Consider the following 19,566-nt stretch of genomic DNA (forward strand, 5'->3'; position numbering starts at 1 on the left):
ACTGTTGTAAAATAATAACAAGACTATGTTAATTCTCGTGTTATTCTACTGTTGTTGTAATATTATTGCAGTGTTATTATATTTGTTTATTTACTGTTAATGCATGGTATTTATTGTTTGTTGTGGAAGACAAGGATCTTTTTTTATTAGTTAATATTAGGAAAAACTGTTTAAAGTTAATTTTTTTGATAATGTAAATTGTAATTAGTTAACTGGTTTTTATTAGATAAAACAAGGAGTATAGGAAGTTTTTAATTTTAATTGTTGTGAGTTAATAATAACGTTTACCTGCCATATTTTATCAGTAGTTTTATTATAATGTTATTCTATTATTATTATAATGTTGTTTTTTATTCTGTTGTTATTTTGCTGTTACTGTGAAGTTTGTGATGTTGATGTGATATGGTGCGGTTTTGTATTTATCTTGTTATTGTTATTCTCGTGTTATTTTTATATATTCTGCTGTTATTATGTTGTTACTTTTATGTATTCTGCAGTTATTCTTCTATTATTCTTATGTATTCTGCTGTAACAGCACAATGTAGTTCTCCTGTTATTCTCCTGTGTTTTATCTATAATGTTAATTTTTTTGTTTATATACTATTAATACAGTGGTATTTGGGAATGTTTGTTCATATATAAAAAATATTCTGATAAGATTTAAGCACAAAATGTAGTTCTCACTTATTATGTAGTAAATTTAAGCATAAAAGGTATTTGTCATTTATTACACACACTGGTAAAACTAATGTAAGGATGACAAATAGTAAAAGTGTTGAACTTTAGGCGAGCTCTTCATGATAGTCCTTCTCTTTTTGGTCTCTTGTGTCTTGTTCACTTCATGCATCCGATGAATCTTCCTCTTCAGTTTCTGATTCTTCTTCATCGTCGTCCGAAGGCGGTCTGTCAGCAAAAGGAAGGTTACAAGCTCGACTGTTGTGGTTTACCCACTTTTTACAGTTACCGCACCTTCTCTTTCTCTTTTGTTGCTTCCTTATGCCCTTTTCTTTGGACGTCATCAATCTTTTTCAACTGCCCTTGTTCTTTGCCTTACGTGGTGGTCGTATTTCGATTTCATTTGAAGCTGTGATTTCAAGGAGATCCTCAATTTCTTTGTTTTTCGTTTTTGGCGCGACTGGCCCTATGATGTTTTCCCTTAACTGTTTCAGCATCTTCTCCAGTTGTTTCATCTGTTTAACAGTAGCAATACTGTCCAGCACCCCCACATTTGCATGAATTTCAAACCATACCTTTGACATCTCCATTTTCTTGATGTCAGCTTCACTATAGTCTTCCACGACCTTCCCATTTTCATCGTGGATGATAGGCCTGTACGATTTCTTTGTCCATCGAGGAAGCACGTAGGCTTCAGGTATCTTGTATACCTTCCTCCCGTTCCAGACCCACATTATATGTCTGCAAACAAAACCACACCTCTCAAATAGCTTACAAGTACATTTGGTATTGTTATTTTCAATGTTATATTCGACGAGGAATTTTCTGTCCTTCAGTCCGTCAATAACCTCATGGTACTCTACTACTCCTTCTGTTGTCAAACCTCCAACTCCCATGGTGCAGATGGCATGTTTTACTTCTTTTTGAAATTCAGAAAAGATAGCATGTGTGTATACCAGTGCTGCATGCACCTCTATCTGCATTGGGCCTACTTTCTCAAGCATACTATGCTCATTGGTATTGTCCAGCTGCCTCTGTGCATATCTCTGCTGTTCTATGGCAGAATTGAACCTCATCCAGAACTTGACAAGTGTTCCAAAATGGCTTTCAAACCTTTTGAAGTAACTATTTGAGCTTTTTGATCTTTGAGACATCCCAGAGGCATATCCCGAAAGTAGGCAGGTATCCACTTTTGCCTTATTGGAAAAATGTATTTCAGCCAGCACTTGTTCTGCAGCTCATGCTATGAAACCACGGCACTCCAGTTTTCTTCAAACTCATGTGGTTCTAAATCAATATCCCAAACAACAGTTTTTTTTTGTCAGTCATAAAATTTGTTTCATTACAGATTGTTCTTCCTACCTTTTCTGGCACTTTCTGCATGATGTGCCACATGCAGTACTTTTGGATTGCATTTGTAAAAAAATTTGGGCATGCTTTTTTAATGCCAGGGCATTGATCTGTGATGATACATTGAGGTTACTTTTGGCCCATCGCTTCTAAAAAGTTTCCAAATATTCATTCAAAGATTCTTGACTCTCAAATTCAAGTAAGCCAGCTCCGAAATTCACGATTTTTTTGTTGTAGTCTACTCCTGTGAATGGAGTAAAAACCATGAAGTACTTGTTTGTGCCATAAGTAGGGTCAAAGGATATTGTGTCTCCAAATATTTTGTAGTTCTTTATGGCTTCCTGATCAGCCCAGAAGACTTTTGTCAAACATTTGCTCTTATCTAGGTCATTGTGAGATCCCTGAAAAAATATCCTTTTTAAAAATAAATAATGTGGAGGAGTCGCCAGTAGGTTTTATAAAAAAAACATACAAAAACAAGTTTAACGGAAAATGCCCCTTTTGATCCCTGGAATGGGGACTGATCCGTGACTCCGGCCTAAACCAAAGATTTTTACTCTCGAAGTATCTCTGGTGTGGAGATTTTGCATCATTTTTTCTTGACCTATTAATTTGAGTTATATTTTGATGAGTTTTGCCCTCTTTAAAGTAACAAGCTCTACTAATTAAGCAAAACTAATACCATAGAAACAAAATACTTTGTGACCATATAAATTTAGTGTACATCCCCCGAAATCTTAGATGTTGACTGAGGGTGATAAATGGAATGGAGTAGAAGGTTCTATGGTGTTAGAAGACACTGGAGACCTGTGTGCCTCTCTCACTCTCCTAAACGAATGAAAGGATCGTCTCAAGAGGAATGGAGACAATGAAACTGTGAATTGACTCATCTGAGGAATGAAAAATGACACTCTACAATTTGATCGCAAATTTCTGAGAAATGAAAAATGACTACTCTGCAATTTGATTGCAACTTGGACTGGAAATTTTTGTGTTCTGAATTTTTGAGACTGGATTAGTATCTATTTAAGATCATAAGGTTTTTCTCTTTGACTTTTTGAGACTGTTGTCACTGGATTTGTATCCTATTAGAGGTCATATTTTTTTACTTTTTTAGACTTCTCTCACTGGAGTTGATTGCAACTTTGACTTGAATTTTTGTTGACTTATGAGAGTCTTTGGTGTGAGTATTTTGAACTTGTATTGGTACTTGCACTCACATCTTAAGTTCATTCTAAGGGACTAGTGGCCACCTCTCTTTTTTTAATAGCATGGAGTGTGCGCTCTTGTGTCTTATTTGGCAAGTTTGGGCACGGGTGTACTAGGAATCCGGTTTGTATATACTTGAGCTAGTTTTCTAGCACCATTGGGAGTGAATGATAGTATTTGCTAAAATGGTCGATCATATGAGTTTATGCTCATCTGGTAGTCATTTGTGATATGGGAAATTGACGAATCGGGTAGAAAGATAGAGAGTTGTGTTAATTTGGTAGTAATATGGAAAATTGACGAATCAGGTATAAAGATAGAGTCTCCAAACCTAGAGGTCACCTAGAGACACGGCGATCAAGGAAGTATCACACCACAGGAGATGAAAAAGGTGGTCAAATGCACGCCCTCGTTCAGACTGATTCTAAGAGGTCGATTGATCTACACTAAATAGATACACCCTAAAGTATTTCAAGTCTATTCTACTAGTTAATGGTATAAAGTAGAACAAGTGACTAATAAAAATGACATATGCTCTTTTTTTATTTATGCAACTCAAAAAAGACTAGAATGGTCCTAATTATTACCAAATATATTTTAGGGAAGACAATAATTTATGACGAAAAAATGTAAGATGCGGACAATCTTTATATCACTGGTCGATCACTTACACTTCCAAAATTGTACGTCTTATTTGGATAAAAAATTGATCAATCCTTATATAATAATTCTCATACCTTCGTTGATAGTGGGTTACTGACATGTGAGTCATTTTAAATTAATGTGAATTAATCATTCTTAAACATAAAGACTCGATATTCTAGTTAGATTTGCAACACTACTCAGGGGCGTCGAATATTCTCTTTACAAGGCTACATTACAATGGTAGTTGCAACGATTAAGCTTTATTGTTCGATTCTCTTATCTTTTCAAACTGGTTGACATGACTACTAGTAGTAAAAATATGGGATAGTTGCTTACAAATTGATGAAAAAAACTCGATGTATAAGACGATATATACATATTTTTACATGGATTACAAATAAGTTGGAAAAAAAATGGAAAGTTGTCAAAGAAAAAAAAAATGTTTTTAGTTTTTAGTTTTTAAATAAATTGAAAAAATTAGACCCCTTTTTTTACAAGAAAGAAAAAAAAATAGAAAATTTGAGTATGGTACAATGATGATCAAAATAATGCGAAGATGGCTAAATGTGATGAATGTATGCATGCATATACTTACTAAATGCATCTATCTATTTTACATGTAAGACTATGATATATAGTTATGAAAATATGAATGTTTTATTGGATATAAAATGTTGGCTATATGCAAGTGATATGCGAATAATGACAGACACCGGCTATGTAAACGAATTTTTCTATAATTAAAATTACCTTAGAGAATTATCTAATGCATGCGCAAACACTACCTATCTTATACGGAGTATATGAAACTGATGTGAACGTGAGATTAGCTACGTAAAGCGCTTGTTCTAAACAAAACTAAACGATACGGATTATATACGGCGCCATCGGGTGGCACCGAATCTCAGCGCCACCATAAATAAAAAAAGGAAAAATAAGAAAATAAAATGTTAGTTTTCGTTTTTAGGCCAAAGATTTAAGGGTAGGTACGTAATTTTATACGTATAAATTTTCAACATCTACTCAATTAAATCTATACTCTAGATTAGTTTCATCAACGTTCCTTCATCGTTGTTTTGTGCTCTTCATCATCTATATTGTTTTTCTTCTACAAGGTTCTTCATTAGGTAATTACATTTATTCGTCACTTTCTTTAAAAAAAAAAACATTCTTCGTCATGACTAAACACAACCGACTTAGATATTAAAAACTAAATATATTCTCTCAATAAAGTAAAACTACGTACTCGTCAAATTTATCTTGAAATACGTCTCTCAAGCAAAACTCAAGATTGAGGGATTGAAAACTCATTGTTTAATTGTTACCCAGTTTCCCACTAAGGCATAAACGAACATTACTGGTGCTACTGTGCATTTTAGGTGAACATAACTATTGCTTATTCTTTTGATTAACAGTATTAGGATATGATTTGTCACAAACAAATCTGCAATTGCATTTTTGGCGTGAGAATATTGTCAATTATTCTAAAAACAGAATTGTTGTTATTAATGGTAAACTTCAAGATTCCTAAACTACCCTTTATCATTAAATTGTTTGAAATTTAAAAATTAATGGAGGGAAATAAAAATTGTGAATGAAAGCACAATTATGCCCCGGTGGTACTCAAATTGAATACTACCCGGTGGCGCCATCTCATTTTCCTTATATAAACTCATTCTAAATCCATAGATCTAAAAACTATAGACGCACCAGATTCTGTCACGTGTCCCCCTACAAAACTCATCTAAGTACTGCCATTTCCCTCTCATACTCACTCATTTACTCCGTACACTCCCACTCTCTTCACTTTCTCTCTCTATCTCTCTGTCTCTCTTTTTTCAGTTCTTCTTCAGCTCGTCTTCGCCATTACCACTCAAATTTTGATCGCCTTTTTTCACTCAAATTTTTCTTCAGCTCTTCTTCAGCTCGTATGTTTCATTCTCTTTATTTACTTTTTTGCAGGAGTTGGCGCCGCTGTACTTCTCCTTCGTAGCGACGTCAAGAACTCGGCCGCAATCTTTCGTCGCAACGTTAAACAAATTCGCCATTGGCTTGAACAAGAATCTCAATCTGCTTCGTCTAAGTATTTCTCTCCTACTTTAACCTAATTTCGCATCTTCTTTTTTTATTTTATTCTCGCTTTAGTTTTGCTTATCGTTGATTATGCTTATTATTATTTGAGATAATTTTGAATTTGAATTTTTAGCGTGTTTTGATTGCGATTGTTTGTGTTATATTTCGATCGATGAGATAATTTTGATGAAAATCTATTGATTTGATTATGCAATTGAACTTATGCGATTTTTGTTTGTCGTACAATTGTAAATTATGTAATCTTATTTCTACTTGATTGTGAATTTATAGCGCGTTTGATTGCTATTATTTGCAATATATTTCAATCGGTGAGGTGATTCAATCAAAATTCAGCTCAAAATGATTAATTGATTTGATTCTGCAATTGAAATTAAGATTGTTACTGTTTGATATAGAGGTTTAAGTAATTTTGTGCTTCTGTTAATGGAACGATGGTTTAATTTGCGGCAATTAGACTGCCGAAGAAATTAGGAATAGTAGAAGGTATTGTAGTATTGCAAACTCGGGCTTTCTTATTATTACTTGATTGTGAATTTATAGCGTGTTTTGATTGCTTTAGCGTTATAGATAGGTGAGTTGATTTTGATAAACTTCAGCTTGAAATGATTGATTGATTTGAATCTAATCTTGTTTATGTTTGATTTAGAATTTTATGTGATAATTTCATGGTTCTGTTACCTCCAGTTTCAACATGTTACAATCTAGAGAAAGAGACCTTATTAAGGTGTGGAGTGAAATGGTCTAAATCGCGGTAATTAGACCACAGAATAGTGTAGGAGTAGAGAAATGTATATTGTATTATTACAAGCTATGGTCTTTAGATTGTAGCTAGAGAAGGGCTATTATATTGTAAGAACCTAGATTTCGATTTCTGTTAAATTTTGGTCATAAATTAGTTTAATCACCGAGTTTCGCTCTTTTTATTTACAGGTTTTGATCGATTTCTCACTTGTTCGTATGTTGCTTTCGTGTCTTAACATTTCGTGAGAGGCTCCTTTGTCTCACTCTGCAGGTGTATGTGAAGAAGCAGACATTGAAAAATATAACAGATTACATCATTGATATAGTCTGCAAACGTTCAAAGCTCGGGTTCAACTATGGTGTTGTACTTGTACCAGAAGGCTTAGTTGATTTTATTCCTGAGGAATGCTATGCATTCCTCTCGAAAAAAAAATCCCCCTGTTATTATCTACAGTTTATTAAAACCAGCATGGATTGTAGGTCCAACAGCTAATTGCGGAGCTTAATGAGATTTTAGCAAGTGGTGTTGTTGATGAAGGTGGAGAGTGAAAGAAGAAACTAAAAGATCAGTCTCGTCAACTATTTGAAATTTTGCCCCAAGCAATTAGAGAGCAGCTGTTGCTTGAGAAAGATCCACATGGAAATGTTCAGTTATTGTTTCATTGTAGTTCCATCACAATTGCATCTCTCATGCAGCTATTTTCTAGTGCAAGTTGATAATTTACTGATGACAACTTTTGTCCTATTGCTTATTGACATCTATATCTGTTTTCCCTAGGTTTCAAAAATAGAAACGAGAAGATGCTTATACAAATGGTAGAAACAGAATCGGAAAAGAGAAGGCGGCGGGTACTTATCTTTGCAAAATTTCTAGGACAGTCTCACTTCTACGGGTAACCACATTTCCTGCAAGCAGTTGAGTCCAAATTATAAACAAGAACTCTCATATGAGACACTCTCATGATAAAACTTATCACGAGATGGAACCATTCTATAGAGTAGTCGGTTAAATTTCTTAGTGGATTAATGGTTACATCATATTGGTCGGAATTCAAGTTGAAGTAGAATGGTTGTGCATTATATTAATATGAGACCGTCTCACAGTGACTAGTGGCATGTTAAATGCATCTCCTAAAATGTTAAAGCCTGGATTTTCCCAAATGTTAATTGACACTTTTTTGTGTTTTGATTTATCATTGTACGATTCGAGGGAGAACCAGGATTTACGGCGCAGTCTTGTGTTCGATTCTGATGACCCGGCTACCTCTCGCCTCATCGGTTCGTGATTCTCGACTTCAATTATAATTTTAAACTCCGATTATGAGTAAATACTAATTTATCCCATTCGGTTTCGTGCATTATATGCACGGTTTTTATAAAACTTTACTTTTTAGTGTACTCCGTATTATTTATGGATTTTATATTGACATTTCACTTATTTTTTATGATTCTCATCACTGTATTTTAATAAAAAAATTTTAATAAATGTTTTTTTTTTACCGAGAAACTAATGATATTTTTAGAATTTTTCAATACTTATCTGCAATTTGCTTGAGCCACTGTTATTGTTGTTTGTTTAGACTTAATGTTATTGACTTATTGTCCTAACTTTGTCTCGGTAAAATGAGGAGAAATTACCTGTTATAGTTCTTTGGTCGTAAGTCGATTTGATTGATGATCAACAGCGTTCGGTTTGGGTAAGGTGGTATCACAGATTTTGAACCAGTTTCGGGACGTTGAGGTTTGCATACAATGTTCTGCAAAGAACCTTATCCTGGTAAGAAACTTACAGTTTTTTAGTTGAAGAGTTTTAGTATTATACGAAGCTTTTCCTTTCATTCTCGTGTTACGAGTGAACCTATCTATTCTATTTCTATTTATTTATTGCGTTTGGAATGTTAAATTGGCATACATACTATTTTTGTATACGCATTCATAGGTAGCTATCACATTTTTGTTACTCATTTTTCATTGTCATTTTGCAGATTGTAGAGGTTTTTCATCAAGCTCAATTTGTTGTATTTTACCCTACCGCCCCTCTCTATGATCAAGGAACTACAAAGTTGAGCCCTCAATGCGTCAATGCCTTAAAGCGCATCTTTATTCTATGTGACCTTGATGGCGATGGTGCATTAAATGACGCCGAGTTCACTGAGACTCAGGTTCGTGAGCACTTTTCTTTAAAATAAAATTGCGTTATTGTTGCTTTTTAGTTAATTTTTTAGTTAATTCTTAATCGCTAGCCGTGGCTGTTTTTTTTCCACTTGCCTGAACAGGCCATGTGCATAACTAGACCTTTGCGTTATATAGCTCAATTTAGGTTACTTCTGCTTGTACCATTGCATTATATAGCTCAATTTAGGTTATAAATTGGAAAAGATTCCAATTGCATCATTCAAGTTGGTATACTCAGATGGGAAAGCTAATCGGCTGTATGTTATCAGTGCCTCTGATTCCACTGATATGGACTTGGTTCAGGTACTTAGATTCAGCTTTGAGTTTTTCAACATCTCTTTAAGCTTATCTGGTTTCCTAACTGGGAATGCGTAGGTCGACATTAATGATTCGTGGTTTACATGTCTCCACAGTTTCTCTACTCAAACCCCGACTATGTTAGTGTATGTCAATAGTTTTTTTCACAATTCCTGTCATTCTAAAGTTTGATTATGTGAAACCTGAACTTTATTTTGTGAAGTTTTAACTAGATTATGTGAAACCTGAAGTTTATTTTTTTCAGAATTTCTGTCATCCCTTGTTTCGTGAATCTTAGGCCTTATATTGTGAAACTTGGTCATAAATGGTCAAAATCGCCTATTTTATTCTTTTTATTATTTTGTGAATCCTATACCTTATTTTGTGTATCTTAGAGCTTGTTTTGTGAAAATAGAAGGTAATATTGTGAAATTTGGTCCAAAATGGTCGAAATCACCTATTTTTCACTTTTTATTATTCTGTGAATCATATATCTTGTTTCGTGAATCCTAGGCCTTATATTGTGAAACTTGGTCATAAATGGTCAAAATCGCCTATTTTCCTCTTTTTATTATTTTGTGAATCATATACCTTATTTTGTGAATCTTAGAGCTTGTTTTGTGAAACTAGAAGGTAATATTGTGAAATTTGGTCATAAAATAGTCGAAATCACCTATTTTGCTCTTTTTCTTATTTTGTGAATCATAGACCTTGTTTCGTGAATCCTAGGCCTTATATGAAACTTGGTAATAATGGTCAAAATCACTTATTTTGCTCCTTTTATTATTTTGTGAATCATATACCTTATTTTGTGAATCTTAGAGCTTGTTTTGTGAAAATAGAAGGTAATATTGTGAAATTTGGTCACAAAATGGTCGAAATCACCTATTTTGCTCTTTTTATTATTTTGTGAATCATAGACCTTGTTTCGTGAATCCTAGGCCTTATATTGTGAAACTTGGTCATAAATGGTCAAAATCGCCTATTTTCCTCTTTTTATTATTTTGTGAATCATATACCTTATTTTGTGAATCTTAGAGCTTGTTTTGTGAAACTAGAAGGTAATATTGTGAAATTTGGTCATAAAATGGTCGAAATCACCTATTTTGCTCTTTTTCTTATTTTGTGAATCATAGACCTTGTTTCGTGAATCCTAGGCCTTATATTGTGAAACTTGGTCATAAATGACAAAATCACCTATTTTGCTCCTTTTATTATTTTGTGAATCCTATACCTTATTTTGTGTATCTTAGAGCTTGTTTTGTGAAAATAGAAGGTAATATTGTGAAATATGGTCACAAAATGGTCGAAATCACCTATTTTGCTCTTTTTATTATTTTGTGAATCATAGACCTTGTTTTGTGAATCCTAGGCCTTATATTGTGAAACTTGGTCATAAATGGTCAAAATCGCCTATTTCCTCTTTTTATTATTTTGTGAATCATATACCTTATTTTGTGAATCTTAGAGCTTGTTTTGTGAAACTAGAAGGTAATATTGTGAAATTTGGACCTGATTTGTGAACTTTGTGAATTTTGTACCTTATTATGTGAAATCTCGACTTGATTTTGTGAAACTTCATTTGAAACCTAGAAATGATTATGTGAACTTTAGACCTAATTTTGTGAAACTTGGACCTGATTTTGTGAAGGTAGGACTTAAATTGGTTAATTTCATAGTAAGAAATACTTGTATAAGCCAATGTGTCATGTTTCACATGTACATGTGTAGACACCTCGTTTCTGCACCTCCCGCAAACCACCCGGTGATGATTGGGCCGCATGTTTGATTCGCGGAACGATTTGTGACAGTTCGTAAGATTATCGTCAGGTGATTGCTCAAATATTAATGTCTACCTCTTAGTTGTCATCTACGTCCGGATACGGTCATTTTGGCGATAATTAGAGTATATTCGAGTCCGGTCAAAAACCGTCTCCATTTTCTCGATAGCCGTTAAATCCCGAGTCGAATGTTCGAATGTTCCGAATATTTCTATTCCATATTTCACAAATTTTATCTTTTGGCAAATAATATCCCGTAATATTCAAGAGATAATCGAATTATTTCCGTCCTACCATAACTCAAACGCGAAATCTTTCTTCAAAGGAGGAAACCTCACGGGAACAGACGCAAAGTCAGTCTGCGCCTCTTCCAAGGGACGCATGTGGCTGCTGCGCGCCTCTTCCCAGGCCCTTCTTTGCATGATTTACGTATCTTTCTTATATCTTTCCGAGATTCACTTCCAAAGAGTCTCCGAAACCCTATTCCTTCACGTGATTAGTATAAATAGGAGCCTTCGTTTCTCATATTTCTCACGCGAGTGTCCGCCCTTCTCTTCTCCCTTTGCATTCTAGACTTCGTTCTTACTAATTGGCGCCTACGTGCTTGGACTTCCGACCACGTAAGCTCGGATCTTTCCCGGTACCAGCCTCTCCGTTGCATGACCGACCAATTTGACCAACTACACTCAATCAACTTAAATTAATCAATCGTTTTCCTCTTACGAGGGCACTCTTTCCTTGCATTCGCGTCGAGCATTCACTAGTCGATTTTCTTAGTTCATCTCGTTTCAACACATGTAAGTCCGAGGGTGTATATTCCTCTTTTATTTATTGTATTTTTATTTATCGTATAATCATCATTGTAAGATTTATGTCGAAAACACCGTTAAAACCGATTTCTAAAACCGTGCTTTAAAACCTGTTTTTGCGGATTTCAGAGATGACGCGAGAAAAGACGCAGCAAATCGCTGCGCCTCTTGAAGGAGCGCAGCTTCTGCTGCGCCTCTTGAGGCCGCCGATTCTGCTTCTTTTCTTCTTCTTCGTCCTCTGTAATTCGTCTTTCTTATTTGTTTCCGTATGTTTCTCTTTAATTCGTTCATATAATCATCGTCAATAATTCACATGTATATAAATTCATCAGGTATTAATATGTTTTAATTGTCATAAATCCGACTTAAATCCCAAATAATCAATATTTACGGGTTTTCGTTATTAATATTCAAACCCGGATTTTAGAGATTCAATTTGTTCATATTGAGTTTCTGAGATTCGTCATCGATATATTTGCATCCATATTCATTGTTAATTCGTCATGTTTAGTTTGTTCCATTCACCGATGTCACTAGTTAATCATTCATTAACATCGTCCCTTCACATAATTAATTCGTTTACATCCGTCTCATCCGTGTTTTATCGCTTTTATGACCATCATTCACATGTAATTAATACATTAAATCACTTTCATCCGAGTCAATTATCAAATCAATCCCTAAAATTAACAATTAACATTAACGATTTGCAGTTCCGGCTTCACAGCCAGAACTCACCCTTGGAACAGACGCAAAGAATCGCCGCGCCTCTTCCGAGGGCGCAGCCTCTTGCCGCCTCTTCCAGGATGAGTTCTGTCCCCCCGAACTCCGTTTACGCGACGTAATTAATTAGGCTACGTATTAACTAACTATTATCCGTAATATCACGCTAATCCCTGTTCGTTTATTTCATTAATTTTATTCTTTTATTCTTTTATTTCTTTTTCTCAAATCATCCGTTTTAGCGGTATTTTCGACATAAATTGCCTAATCCAATGTAATCATTGTAATTTTCATTATTGTAATTTATAGTTATTGTATTTCTTTCTTTGTTTGTTCTCACATGCAAATGAGCATTAAATCCTACTTCGACCCAATTGTATGCTAATTACGTGTTTCACCGACTTAGTCTAATTCTCACATGCTAGGATTAAAACTTGGATGTTGCATTGCATGCATATGGCCGACGATATATCGAGTACGAATAACTTCCCTAATCATTAGTAGAGGCCGCTATCGAGGCGGGCGGGATTAGGTGTTCGATCAAAAGAGCTTCCTAATACGTACCCTCACCCCTTACTCCAGATCTCCGTGAGCACCCGTGTTCATTGGCATCCACGAGAGTCATTCTAGACATAGAATGCTAAGGGTAACGATTGCTTAGTGTTCATGTCACTACTTTATGTCTTGACATGACATGAGGTATTCGAACGGTTCCAATTTCCCATAAAAATTGGTGGCGACTCCTTACAAAATGCAAACGCTTGTCCCTCGTTTCTCACCAAGCGCCCCCGTGGGCGGCCCGCTGTCCACAGTTTGGCGACTCATTGGGGATAATACACTTACGTGTAGCAAGGGTGAAACTTGAACAAGGTTAGGGAATAAGTTTGTACAAGACAATTGTCGGTTTTCATAACTCGGTCTTCCTAGACCGTTTATTCGGCCTTCCTAGGCCCAACCCAACCCATTCGACCAATCGTCCCGTCTAAACGGTCCTAATTCTTATTTGGGCCTAAGGATGGATAGCGATTGACGTCATCCATGCCATGATGCTTACTCTTGTTTGTATCAAGGGCCTTCACTACTTGAGGAAATGGACTAGGAATCGGCCTTACTCTTGTTTGGCACGAGCCTCTCCACAGACTTCGGGTTTGATGGTTCGGTATGGCAACCCACCCTTTAAACCAAAACCCTTTAAAATGCACTCAAAGATCCCGTTATAATGCTTGTATAAATGTGTAAATCTTACGTGATCACCACTTCTAAACAAAACCATGACGAATTTTCAAAAAATCAAAATCCTTATTTTTAAGCAAAATTTCGAAAAAAAGTAGGCCTTTAATTAGCGCAAAATCCGGTCAAAACTCTGTCCGTTTGTCAAGTCAAAATTCGGGCCACAAGCCCATTTCAAAACCTCACTTCGAGTCCACTCCTACGACTACACTACAGTTGACTAGGAACACATTTTCAAAGACCTTGTCTTTCTTCAAAACTCACTCAACACAAGTGGCACACACCCACTTCACGAGTCAAAGCTTTTCCTCTTTTAGCAAGGGTGATAGAATGGTAGATCGTGTTTTGATTCGTCGCCGATCTCTTATCCAGTTTCCAAGATGCCTGGGTCAAGTGATGAAATGAACCTCCAGCAAATTCAAGAAAGTAATGATCGAATCCTGGCCGCGATAACCCAAATGCAAATCACTCAAGAACAAACCTATGACCGCCTTGAGCTTATCGAAGGCCGTATCTTTGATGTAGAGGGAAAGCTACCTCCCCCTAAAGGTGGAGTGCTACAATTTTCCGATGACGAGTCTAAAGATGAGAATCCTGTCCTAGGAACAACCGCAGCTGAGAAAAGACTCCAATACCTAGAGGAGCAATTGATGTACCTTAAGGGGGATGACATTTACAGGGAGAACAATCGTAAGTATGAAGCCGTCAATTCCAAATTGCCCACTAACTTTAGCATGACGGATATCCCTAAGTTTAAAGGACATGAGAACCCTTTGAACCACATCCGCGCCTTCAAGGACTACATGTCTATCAAAGGCATCAAACCCGAGATGTTCTTAAGGATCTTTCCTTCATCTCTTGACACCATCCCAAAGCAATGGTTCTACACTTTAGATCACAAAAAGGTCGCTACTTGGGAGGACGCCGCAATCGAGTTCTCGAAACAATACGCGGATAATGCCGAGATCCAAGTCAACATGCGCACTCTAGAGGTTCTTACCCAAAATGACAAAGAAGGATTCACCGACTTTCTAAGTCGGTGGAGGAAGACTAGTACCCAACTAGTTGAACGCCCGGATGAGGCTACTCTTGTGGAAAAGTTTGTGGACAATCTCAAGCCCATATATGCCAACCATTTGAGATATCAAAACATCAAGACCTTCAAGGACTTAACTGTACTAGGGACACGAATTGAAGACGACATCCGTAAAGGACTCTTGTCCAAAACGGTAGGTCGAGGATATCAAGGGTCCACGAGTCGTTCATACGGCTCTACTAGCAAGACCGACGAAGTTAACCTTCTCGAGCCATCCAAGAAAACTAGCCCACCAAGGAAGTTCACAAACCTTGGGGATACGTACTCCAACGCTCTAAAAAGACTAATGAAGCAAGGTAAACTCCAACCCATTGGGCCTACTCCCGAACCTGAAAGGAAGTCCAAATTCGGGATGAAAATTCGTACTGTGAATACCATAGGGGCAAGGGGCATGACACGAAAAAATGCTACAAGTTGAAACACGTGCTTCAGGATATGATTGAAGATGGTCGACTTCCAATTCCACCAAGAGGTAAGCCCAACAACACTCAGAATCCTCTTGGAGTTCTAGTGATTACAAGTGACGAATCTACCTTAGATTGCTCACATCTCATTTCTCCCACCGAAAATGAAATTCATGCAATTGAGAAAGAAAGACTCTACTCTACCATCTCCCCTACCATTTCCGACTTCATCGCATGGGCAAGGAGTGTAGATAGACAAGTGTGGGAATTAGAAAACATGGTAACGACCTTACGCGATCCCAATGCAACGCCTAAAGAACGTGTACCATTGACCTTCTCTCAAAATGCCACTATGCAAGAAGTAGTTGCCGTGGTCGATAAGCTAGTCGATCAAATCATACAACTAGAAAGTGACATCATGAGGATGAAGGAACTAGCTGCAATCAATGGAGTTTGGGCCGATGACGATGAAGACGAATATCTCATTGAAAACTCCTTGGTCAAGGAAATAGTCCAAAATGGTGAAGACCAAGATGTGGATCACCTAACTCGTTCGGGTCGCCCATATCAAAGCACCACTCAAAACGGTCCAACCAATGTCATCACACCAAATGACAACGAAGACAACCCCACCGATCATTTGCTCAAGCAATTACAGAAAACCAAGGCTGATCTTTCACCGCAACTAGTGGCAAGCTCATTTCCGCATCGCCAAGCTTTACCGCAAGCTTTGGCCAAATTGAATGTAGCGCATAACTCTACTCCCGAAGATGTAGTCAACTTGGTCTTCCAAGAATCACCGAAGCTAAGTAATCCTATTACTTTCTCAGATGAAGACTTGCCACCTTTTGGCGCTAGTCACAACCTTGCTCTATACATCACCGTCATTTGTCTAAAGAAGAATGTGCCAATGACTTTGGTAGATGATGGCTCCGCATCAACGCTATACCCCTCAAAACGGCATATAAACTAGGCATGAAAGAGTCGGATTGGACTCCCACCAATCAAGGTGTACGTGCATATGACGGTACACGACGAAAAGTGGTTGGACTTGCTAGCCTAACCATAGCCACGGGACCAATCGAGCGAAAAGTCAACTTCCAAATAGTGGACATCGAAGCTTCATTCAACATACTTCTGGGAAGGCCTTGGATTCACGCTTCCAAAGCGGTAACATCCACCCTTCACCAAAAGATCAAGATCCCACTCAATGGCAAAGTTGTGACGATCACTTCGTCACCTATCAAGGCAATAATTGAGAAGCAATCAAACAATCAAGTCCTTGCGGATACCATCTACGAACTTGGGGGCTTCCAAAGTGTGAACGTTATAGAAAGTGAGTTGGCACCCTTGTACTATAATCCCTACTCCAACTTGGTGGTCAACCACATACTCAAGAATCGGGGATACTTCCCCGGAATGCCTTTAAACCCAGTTCGGAAGAACACCTTTGCACCATACAAGAAAGGCAACTCAACAAGGATACCACTTGGGCTAGGATACAAACCCACAGCTGAAGAAGTTCTCGACATGCTCGCTCAAGTCCAAAATCGCAAGTACGTAAGAGTCCAAATGAGGCCATATCTCCCCACCTTAAATGGATACTTCGTTCAAGAAGGAAGTTCAGAACTCTTTCACGGATTTCCCGAACCTTGGCATTATCTTGAGAGGAAGTTAGCCGGAATCGAGATCTTTCACGATTGCTACTTCATTCCTCCTGAAACGGTTCCTACAAAAACCCGTCAAGCACCTTGCCTTGACGAACAAGCCGTTAGCCTATTATTTGGAGAGGACCGATTCATTAGGGCCGCGCAAGATGAGATCATTACTATGATACTTCAAGACGATCGCTTCAACCCCACCGCGTTGATCACGGAAATCGACACAAAGCAACAGAAAGGATGGAGAAAATCTATCAAATGGACCAACAACCAAGGAAGACTCTTCAAACTCACTCACTCGGAGAAGGAGAGATGTTCAAAGGAGAACCAGGAAGACGACGAGTTCGAGTCGGAGTCGGAATCGAGTCGAGTCGAGTCTAGAGAAGTCATTAGAGAGTCTACTCCTGTTGTCATCCCCACTCCCTTCGTTTCTCCTAGCCTAGCATCGAGTAGTCACGGTAGTTCGGGAATGCCCCACCATTCGTTCCTTTACCGCCACCGACCATGGATCGGTTGGCTTCTTTGTTTCAACTTTACTCAAATCTTAATATGAATAAATCGGGTTACGCTTACTCTCTGTGTTCTTTCGAGTGCAATTCATTTATGATGATACTGAGGATGACCAAGACCCGGACTTGACCGAAATACCTCCCTACGTAGCCAAAGAAATATTACGGGAAGGGGAAGGGGGACCAAAGAATAGAGGATACCGAACCCATCAATGTAGGAACCGAATTAGAACCCAAAGAACTTAGGATAGGGACTACCTTGAGCTCTACCGAAAGGGCCGATTTCATAGACCTCCTAAATGAATTCAAAGACGTTTTCGCTTGGTCCTACAAAGACATGCCAGGGATCGACAGGGATATCGCCGAACATAGGATTCCGATTAAGCCGGGTTTCAAACCTGTGAAACAGAAGCTTCGACGAATGAGAACAGAATGGGCTCTAAAGATTAAGGAAGAAGTTGATAAGCAATTCAAAGCCGGGTTCATCAAAGTTTCCGAGTACTCTGACTGGGTAGCTAACATAGTACCCGTGCCCAAAAAGGATGGGAGAATCCGTGTTTGTGTTGACTTCAGGGACTTAAACAAAGCGAGTCCGAAAGATGACTTCCCTCTACCTCACATTGACATATTGGTGGACAATACTGCAGACCACGCATTACTATCCTTCATGGATGGGTATGCGGGCTATAACCAAATCAAGATGGCCATGGAAGATATGCACAAGACCGCTTTCGTCACCCAATGGGGAACCTATTGCTATACAGTAATGCCATTCGGATTGATCAACGCCGGAGCTACATACCAACGCACCGCAACTACACTCCTACATGACATGATGCACAAAGAAGTTGAGGTATATGTAGATGATATGATCGTCAAATCCAAGGAAAGAGAGGGACACATTGCGAACCTTCGCAAGTTCTTCGCAAGGCTACGAAAGTACAACATGAGACTCAATCCTCAGAAATGCACATTTGGGGTAACATCCGGAAAACTCCTAGGATATGTCGTTAGCCAACGCGGTATAGAAATAGATCCCTCAAAAATCAAAGCTCTGATCGAAATGCCACAACCTCAAACAGAAAAAGAAGTCAGAGGATTCCTGGGAAAGGTACAATATATAAGCCGATTCATATCGAAGCTTACCATGATCTCATGAGCCTATCTTCAAGAAACTCAAGAAAACAGACCACACCATGTGGGATGATGATTGTCAAAAGGCGTTTGACCGAATCAAGGAGATATTGGCTAAACCACCAGTGCTCATGCCACCACAACGAGATCAACCTCTTGGTTTATATCTCACAAGAATCGAAACGCCATGGGTGCTATCTTTGGCTCAAACCGTAGGAAGTGAAGAAAGAGCTATTTACTATCTAAGTAAGAAGTTCTTGGAGTACGAGTGCAAATACTCAACTCGAAAAGACATGCCTCGCTCTTGTGTGGGCAACGAAGAAGCTACGTCACTACATGCTTAGCTACTCGATCAAGATATATTCCAAAATGGATCCAATCAAATACCTCTTCGAGAAACCCGTCCTCAACGGACGTCTTGCAAGGTGGACTCGATGCTCTCGAATTTGACCTTAAATATGTGCCACCGAAAGTCATAAAGGTCGCGCCGTCGCCGAATTCTTCGCAGAAAATCCTATCAACGACGCGCAAACCATAGACACTTGGTCATTTCCCGACGAGGATATACTCCAAACAGACGTAGACTCGTGGGACCTATACTTTGATGGAGCATCAAACTTAAGAGGATTCGGAATAGGAGTATTGCTCATTTCTCCTGAAGATGAGCATACACCAATCGCCGTCAAACTCGACTTCGAGGTGACAAACAACGCCGCAGAGTATGAGGCTTGTCTCATTGGACTTCAATGCGCAGTAAGCTTAGGCATCAAAACCTCCGGGTACATGGGGATTCATCACCGATCATCAATCAAGTTACGGATCTGGAAAATCCGAAGCGAGAGCCTCGCACCCTATCAAGCCAGGATAGACCAAGTGGCTCAATTCTTTGACCACGTAACCTACCTACACCTACCTCGGGAGGAAAATCAATTTGCAGACGCTCTTGCGAAACTCGCATCTTTGATAAATATGCCAGACCACATGGTAGAAATGCCTTTGTGTATTGAACGACGATCGAACCGCTTATGTCCAT

The 19,566-nt window shown here is 38.1% G+C and overlaps 1 protein-coding gene across 1 annotated transcript; it reads right to left on the reverse strand.

Moving 5' to 3' along the window:
• Positions 1-1,028: 1,028 nt before the first annotated feature.
• On the reverse strand, positions 1,029-1,829 carry LOC141632255 (protein FAR1-RELATED SEQUENCE 5-like). The gene has a single exon (XM_074444817.1). The coding sequence runs from the start codon at positions 1,827-1,829 to the stop codon at positions 1,029-1,031; it is 801 nt and encodes a 266-aa protein (XP_074300918.1).
• Positions 1,830-19,566: the final 17,737 nt, after the last annotated feature.

This window comes from Silene latifolia, chromosome Y (assembly GCF_048544455.1).
Source record: "Silene latifolia isolate original U9 population chromosome Y, ASM4854445v1, whole genome shotgun sequence".
In the NCBI taxonomy this organism is placed as follows: Eukaryota; Viridiplantae; Streptophyta; class Magnoliopsida; order Caryophyllales; family Caryophyllaceae; genus Silene; species Silene latifolia.